Source organism: Austrofundulus limnaeus, unplaced genomic scaffold (genome assembly GCF_001266775.1).
Source record: "Austrofundulus limnaeus strain Quisiro unplaced genomic scaffold, Austrofundulus_limnaeus-1.0 Scaffold5, whole genome shotgun sequence".
Classification (NCBI taxonomy): Eukaryota; Metazoa; Chordata; class Actinopteri; order Cyprinodontiformes; family Rivulidae; genus Austrofundulus; species Austrofundulus limnaeus.
The window spans coordinates 151100-159503 of record NW_013952407.1 but is presented as its reverse complement, the minus strand read 5'-3'; the positions used below and the strand labels follow the sequence as shown (position 1 = coordinate 159503).

Sequence of the window (8404 nt, the reverse complement as noted above, 5' to 3'; positions counted from 1 at the left end):
TTTTTTTAATTAAAAAAAAATACTGAATTCTGAATGAGTTTGCAGACACTGTACTAAAAAGCTAAAAGAAGCAGAGCACTAGCTAAACGCTAAAAGAATCAGGACACTAGCTTAATGCTAAAAGAAACATGACATTATCTAAATGCTAATAAAAACAGAACACTAGCCAAATACTAAAAGACATAGGACACCAACTAAATGCTAAAAGAAACAGGACACAGAAAATTTACTGGAAGCTACAAGGTTTATTAGTTTTAAAAATGGGGTATGGCTCCATACCAAATACTCAAAAGTTACGTTTAAGAGCATTTTAAATTATATTACACAAATATGCCAACTAAATCAAACAATTTCTTGACCACTATGTTTGRAAAGTTGTGTTATAACATGTATTAAAATACAGAAATTTAACTCCTGTGAGAAATCCTGAAAAAAACCTGCTTAAATTAGGCTACCAATAAATGATGGTTCGAATTTTTTTGGTCCTTAATTAACTTGTGAAGGAGTTAAATCAGGATTTTTTTTTTCATGATTCTGTGCTGATTGTCAGCATTTATTTTTCACTATAAATACTTCACATAGCAAAATTTGTCTGGCCCACATCAGCACAGATGCCACATAAAATGACAGCCCTTTGGTAGGCTATGAAGTTAGCCACAGGTGGTCCATGCATGAGCCAGATCCACAAGACCTAAAACACAATGGAGCCAGTGGTATTAGGAAAGGATTAAAATAACCAGAGTGAACAATAAGGAGAGGGTAGAAAGCATGTTCAGGTCCAATGACTCTTGGCTGACGTGGAAGGGGGTTAAGTCTATGATGGAGATGCCAACTAAGAGAACTCGCATTACTCTTAACTCCTTAACTGCTTTAGAACTGCCAAATGTTCAGTTTGCATATCAGACATGTAGAGGGTGTAGGACACAACAGGAACTCAAATATGATTTTAAGACACAAAAACTTTTGCAAGTTTGCTTTTTATTGATTTTTTTTCTTCATCACAGTTTAACAGTATAAAATCCCACATTTTAGCAGAAAAATCACAATGTTTTTATTGTCTGGGTTCTGGTCTTATGTGTTGGCTTGTGGACTTTTTAACTGCTTGGCCCCGGTGGGTGAAGATCAACAGGGTTTTCTATAATGTCCTTCTGTCCTCTACGGAGACCCCTCAGGGCTGCGTTCTTTCACCCCTTTTATTTTTTTATATACAAACGATTGTCGCAGCCAGTGTCCGCAGCGTCACTTTTTTAAAGTTTGCTGATGATTCTGTCATCATGGTCATCATCATTCTGACCATGGGCCGGTGGTCAGGGACTTCACTGAATGGTGCGAGTCTTCCTTTTTAAAGTTAAATGTTTCAAAGACGAAGGATATGGCCATTGATTTTAGGACAAACTCTTTAGTTGCAGTTCCTGTGGTTATTAATGGTGAATCTGTTGAGGTGCATCAATATAAATATCTGTGAACTGTTCTGGATGATAAACTGGCTTTTGACGCTCATGTCAACTCACTTTGTAAGAAAGCCCACCATTTTTATCGAAAGCTCTGTGGTTTTAATGTTGATTATAATTTTATGAGAATGTTTTATTCATGTTTTATTGAGTCTCTGTTAACTTTTGCCTTCGCCTGTCTGGAGTTAACATGTAAGAACGGGAACAAACTCTTGGGGATTGTCAGGATACAGAACCTCACTGACCTACACAAGGTCAGGTCAGTGAAAAAGGTATCAGTATCAGTTGCCCAGATGTAGAACTAATAGACTTAAACTGCCTGTGACATCAAATTTTTGTAATAAGTATGAATGCGTTTTTGGAAAGGTAACATCGACAACATATTGTAAAAAAAAGATTTCATGCAACTGAGATGAACAGTTGTCGAGATATTTACATGTTCAGTAACAGGAAGTGATGTCAAAGGGGAATGTCTGAATGTTAGCATAGCATTGCTACAAAGACTGACAACACAGACTGTAGAGAAGATTCTGATGTTTAGATTTTAATTACTATAATAGAGAGATGAGGAAGAGTCAGAGTTCAGATATTATTATTTCAATAAACAAAAACCAGAGAGTTTTATTTCTTCAAGAGTTCCCCTTTGATGTCACTTCCTGTTTCACTTCATCTGAGCAAAATTCAAAAGAAAATGTGCCAATTATGTGACATAATGGGGAAAATCATGTTTATTATGCCAAATTTCTTAAATATAAAGAGGTTTTCTTTGACTTTTTGTATTTCATGGATATGCATGTACAGGCACTTTAAAAACTTTTTTTTTCATCCCTACAGTAATATTTATTTTGTTTTGTGTACTATGAATGGTTTTGTTTTTATGTCTACTGATCATGCAACCAATTGCCAACTGGGGTTAAAGATTCTTGAACTTGAGGTTTTACACCATGTAGTTTGGGAACTGAACCGCCGATCTTTGGATTAGTTTGCAAAGACTTTGTAAATGACACGACTGAAACGCGGCGCTCAGCAAAAGTTATAGCCTCAAAGTAAAAATGGTTGTTCTTTTTCCTCATTCTGTGTAACAAAAATGAAAGTGGAAATGTGCAGAAATCCACAAACTGCGAGTGGAGGGGTTGACGCATAAAGACGGAACGGTCTCCTAATCCCTCTCACTGCAGGGGCGACGGTTCTGCTGGGTCTCAGATTTATTAGTACACCTGAGCAAGCAGTCACTCATGGCAGATTTATTTATTCATTTATTTTTTTGTCTGAAATAAGTAAGTCCGATCAAACCGAAGGCTCATGATGAACTTGACTCTGCAGTCTTTTCCTTCTTTTTACAATAAACCGTCTAGTATTTGAAGGGAGTATATTTAATGTCAATAAGAACTCATTTACCAGGTACGCACAATGTACTTTCAATCTCTTATTTATGTTAATCTGTGCACAGATTTATAAAATGTGCACCGTCATTTTTCCATCACTGACAAAGTGTTTGTTATGAGGTTTAAACAACAGTTTACTGAGAAAGATCATTCAGACAAACTCGTGGGATGTTGTCCCGATGCTGTTTGTCAGTCCCCTCCTGCTTCCTCAGCTCTTAATGGTAGTCACTGCAGCATGTTGTCAGAAAAAGCTCCACCCTGCAGCCTGCAAAGCCAATCAAATTTCATTGGTTTTAGTGAGGGTCATGGTTTGGAGAGAACATTAACTCCTTGTGGGCTATGTTATAAGATCAAACCTCACAAATGTGATCCGTGAAGGAAGGATTACTGTGTTTTACTAAGTGTTCATTGTTAAATGTTACCTTTTTTACTATTCACATTCCTTCCAAAGGCTTTTTTTAATGTATTTTTCTTCTAGATCCTCTCTTTTACCTCTCTTAACTAAATTTTAGTTAATTTTTCTTCAAACATCGGTCGCTGTCGTCTTTTCTTCCCCTCCGCATTTCTTTCCATCGCAGCCTCACATGTTTTTCCTCTCTCTGTCTGTCTGGCATCCAACCCTCCCAATCCCTCCTGAGCTTCATTCATGAAAATGCAGATCCACAGCAGGGCAGGGAACAACGTCAACAGACGTAAACTCCCCTGCTCCACCAACCAGAAAAGGCGTACTATAAAAAACTGGCAGCAGCAACCAGGCGACCCTAATTCAGTGCAGCCTCCACCAGAAATAGCAACTCATGCATGTATTAATCCCCTGCTAGCCAAAAATATGTGATTGAAGGAACTCTGCTGCCATTTATTGCTTGGGACATCTCCTTTGCCACAGAAAAAGTGCTATTTATCACGATTCCTCATACGGAGCTCTGCCTCAAGTATGACTCACATTTGCTAAATATTGCATTTGATATTTGAGGAAATGTTTAAATCAGTCATTCACCTTTATATTCCTTTTTTTTTTCACTTTTCCTTTATGTGCTGGCGTTTCTTCCCTTTTTTAGCTCCCTCTCCAGCCGTCACCACACCTCTCTGCAGGAAATGCCATGAGTGGAATAGTGCACCAAATGTGATGCAGACACCATGATTTAACCTGTCACTGCACCGCAGTCCAGACCAGTTTTACTTGAGTTTATTTTTAAATCACCCTAGACGGTGTTTCTAAAAATCCAGAATAAATGTAATGTGAGATTAGGATTTATGACATAAGTGGAATAGCTACAGAGTAAAACTTTGCTTTTGTTTAAATGAGGCATTTTTAAATCATCAAATATATTATTTAATGTGACAATTTAGGTATTTCACAGTTAAAACCGATTAAAAAACAGTAAATTGTGGTGCATTGTCCTTTTTAAAAGTGAAGTTTCCAGATTCTAGAATTACATGTTTAGGTTTTTTTTTTCCTCTTTTAGTTTAAAAAATAGTCTTTGGTCGTAAATGCCCTGCTTTCTGATCTATTTTTAACCTGCGGTGCTTGTTAGGTGAATAATGCATGTCACAGCTCTGTTCTGATATTTTAAAAGTTGATGTTTATAGATGCAAACAGGGCAACGTGACGTGTAATTGCCTTGTGCCACTCTGACATTAGCGATCCCACAATGGTGCAACTTGAGGGGAAAAGTCCTCGTTTCTGCATCGCGTTGTAAATTGCACTCTTTAAGCCCAGGGCGGGCACTTCAGCTCCTGTTACAGAGAGAGTATGGCAAACTTTGTCATTTGTAGGATCGTTTATCCTCTTCAGCCCTGCTTGGTTTTTCCATTCACAATAAAGAGTCCAGACATGCAAACAATATGTTTGAATTTGATCTTTTATGACTTCATGATGGGTCAGAGGGGCAATAGACTTATATCTGACTWAGGTCTTCAGAGGAACTTTTCATTGTTTGTGTCCAAAACATTTTATTCTCAGACATCTGAGAGTTAGAACAGTGATTTACTGATATTTGTCTTCGTGTTGAGCACTCTGCATCATAAAAGATCAGTGGGGTTTTTGCATAAGACACAAAGCCACAACTTTTCTGATGGAAGTATGCGATCTGGCCACAAAAATCTGCTTTACAAATTTGTCCGTTTCCTAACACAAGACATTACTCACAGGCCATTTTCAGGGTCAGCGCCATTATGTGGTTTCACTTTAATGCTCAATTTACTTTTAACCTTTTTTTTTTTTTTTTTCAGATGGAGGAACACAACCAGATATGAAACAAAACAACCGTCCCCGAATGCCCATCAGGAGAAATTTGTCTAATTCACTCCCACCACCAAGCCCACAAGCCGTGGCCAGGGCCCAAGCATTTGAGGACCCACTCCCACTCCGMTGCACCCCAGAACCTGTCCACAGAACAGCTCAGCCACCTGGCTCCTCCAGCAGCGTGAATCTAAATATGACCTTTGAAGTCGATAACGACGATCAAACTTCAAGTAACGCGACCATCATATTAAGCCGTGGCAGTCCACCTCAACCATCAAAGTCTGCAATCGTCTCAGGTCCCAGCCTAAAGAGGCAGACCCCCGAAGCAACCAGGGGTAACCCGTTTCCTTTCAAAAGGTAAGACAATCTAATACTTTCACTGTAGGGGAAAACATTATTTGATTATCTGCTGATTTTGTAAATTTGCTCACTTACAACGAAATTTACAGTCTAATTTGTAAGGCAGGTTTGTCTTGGTTGAGACAGAATATCAACCAAAATATTTAAAAAAAAAAAAAGAAATAAAGGTTACAAATTGATTTGCGATTGAGTGGATTAACCCCCTCCAACCCAGCTAGAATTGTGGCTTGTGAAGTGTGCCTATGTGTCCATGTGGTGCACAGATTACAAAGATTCAATCACTTACAGACACCTGATTTCAACTCATGTTGTCTTTCTCCATTAAAATGAAATTACCAAAAATAATATAACTTTTCTTTGTAAGTGAATAAACTTACAACATCAGCAGTGAATCAAATAATTTCCCCCTACAGTATGTATTTTTGTAAAACATAAATTAGTTTCTACCTCGGCTTTCATCTTGGTGAAGGTATGAAAAGCTACGTTGGGCAATTCTTTGTAGTGAAAACAAAGTTACAGAACTTACAGAAAGCAGGAACCAACAAATACTTGAATGTTTCAAAAGCCTCTGTGACAAATAAGTTGCATTTAAAAACACAATATAAGAAAACGCATTCTTGTTTAAACCTTCACATTGTGTTGGTTAATATTCTTCTGTCCTGCCACCGACCCGTAGCTACTGCCTTGGCAACAGATATATTTTTAATCAATGAGTCAGAAGATAAAATGGTTTTCTGAAAGTTAAGGTGTTGTGTAACTCATTTGGTGTGAATTAATTGTCAACAGACGTATTGATCGATCCAGATTTTCATCTCAGCTTCAGTTCTTGGTTGTCTGGAGACGCAGATTAGTTATGCTGCACTGCTAAACACACTCATTAAATCTTTTATCTTCTCTTGTTATGTGTTATTAGTAGAAGTTTGCACGCTTCTCACTTTTAATGTGTCCGATAATTGTTGGGTAAAATGCCCATCGGTTGGTATATAAGCTGTAGTAAACAAAGGAACAGAAACTATAGATTTTTTTAGTGACATGCTTTACCTGTGACTCCAGAAAGCATCAAACTCAACATTATACTGGTTGTACAGGAAATAAAATAATAAATACTGGAATTTTTTTAAGGGAGGTCAACAATGGTACCAATCTAAGTACCTCAAAGTACAGGTCCTGATGCATCTCAGTGATCCAGGTAGAAAAATAAAAAAAATAAGTGTCTTCTGGATGGGTTTTTCTTTGAAACATTTCATCTCTCCTCCAAGAGACTTCTTCAGTCTGAGGAGTTTCAAGTAAACTCAGACTTACAAGCAATGCCTCCACATGGTGGACAAACAGGTTTAACGATGATAATCAATTTTCACTTGCAAAGGAGGACCATCAGCCTAACAATAGATCGTTAGTGCCCTGACCATCACCCAAATCCAGACCCGTGGTCATTCCATTTGTTGCTGGAGTTTCAGAGAAACTGAGACTAAACATGACGTCCCAGTGGCTTTCAAACCCCAAAACACATTAAGTGAAAGATTGGTTCACCCCAAAGATCCAGTCCCCACAGCACAAATAGAGTAATGTTGTGTATGCTGTTAAGTGATGCTGTCCAAAAGAATGGGCCAACACAGAAGAGCTACATCATCAGGCCAGGACTCTGCAGTTTACACTCATCTACATTTACACTCATCTACAGCGGTCACTCTTTCAGAGATGAGGATGTTCTCATTCTTGATAGAGAAGAACGCTGGTTTGAGAGAGGAGTAAAGGAAGTCATTTTTGTGGGAAAAAAACATCCATCATTAAACAGGGGTTTAATGCTTATAATGATGTTATTGCAAGTATGACTCAGCCTAGAGCTGGGCAGTATGACCCAAATTTTATATCACAGTATTTGACGGTGGGTTTTTTTTTTTCATTACAGCTCAGCTGATAATAAAATGTACAAATTTTGCTTATTGACTTTTTTCTTTTACTGTACCTCTGTCTGTGTCGCTGTTTCCCTCCTCTGTACGTCTGTTCTTCTTTGCCTGGTTGTAGACAGTAATGATGCATTTTGGTCCGATCGTGAAGGGTTGAGAAAAGATAATTATCGGGTCTATCATTGTGTGTTAATAAAACTTAAAAGGACGACTCACCTTGCACACCAGTCAACTCAGCTCTACTACAAAACTACTATCCCTGGGCTTTTCACAATAAAAGCACATTAAAGTTGTCTCCAAACATTAACGTCTCCACTATAACGTCGCGCATTAAATCTAACCGTGCACGTCACTGAAGAGACGTTTACTACATTCAGCGATGGTGAAAACGGGATGTTTTTTTTTTTTTACTTAAGTCAATATAAGCAGCTGAAACACCACCCGCCACCAGTTACTCCAACAATAACATTAGCATGCTAACGCACATAGCGGTGCTGCGAGGAAAAGTGTCCCCCAGGAAACAGTTCACTGGCAGCTGCGACGAAACGTTCCGAACACGTTCAGGCTATTTAAACCGGTATGTTCAGTATTCAGAAAATTCATATCATAAAAAAAAATTAAAAATAGTTTTTGGTACAAAACGGTATACCGCCCAGCACTAACTCAGCCCCCCATGAACAATAGGTGTGAGTCAGGGATGGTGCACATGATCCTCTATGAACAACAGAGCCAATCAAGGCACTAACGATCTAGAATAGAAACTGAGTTGAATTAAGTCATTTTCCAACAATGTACATAATGTTCATCTATTGTTAGGCTGATGGCTCTCTTTTGCAAGTGAACAGTGTTGTTTTTTTACATCAAAGTACACATTATATTGTTTTCTCCCTAATCTAAGACCCTAATACATGTAATATGTGTGACCTGCATTAATACAGCCAGTTTTATCCACATTAATATTTATTTAAATAAGCACAAAGATTTATCCATTGTTTGATATTCATAGATTTGGCACATTTTGAAAATGATCTGAATATATATATATATATATATATA

The 8404-nt window shown here is 37.9% G+C and overlaps 1 protein-coding gene across 1 annotated transcript in view; it reads left to right on the top strand.

The window, feature by feature from the left end:
- kif18a (kinesin family member 18A) overlaps positions 1-8404 on the top strand; it is a 43457-nt gene that overhangs the window by 28515 nt on the left and 6538 nt on the right. Inside the window, exon 15 of the mRNA XM_014026053.1 lies at positions 5069-5438. Coding sequence (XP_013881507.1) covers positions 5069-5438 — 370 coding nt within the window. The remainder of the gene's footprint in view (positions 1-5068; positions 5439-8404) is intronic.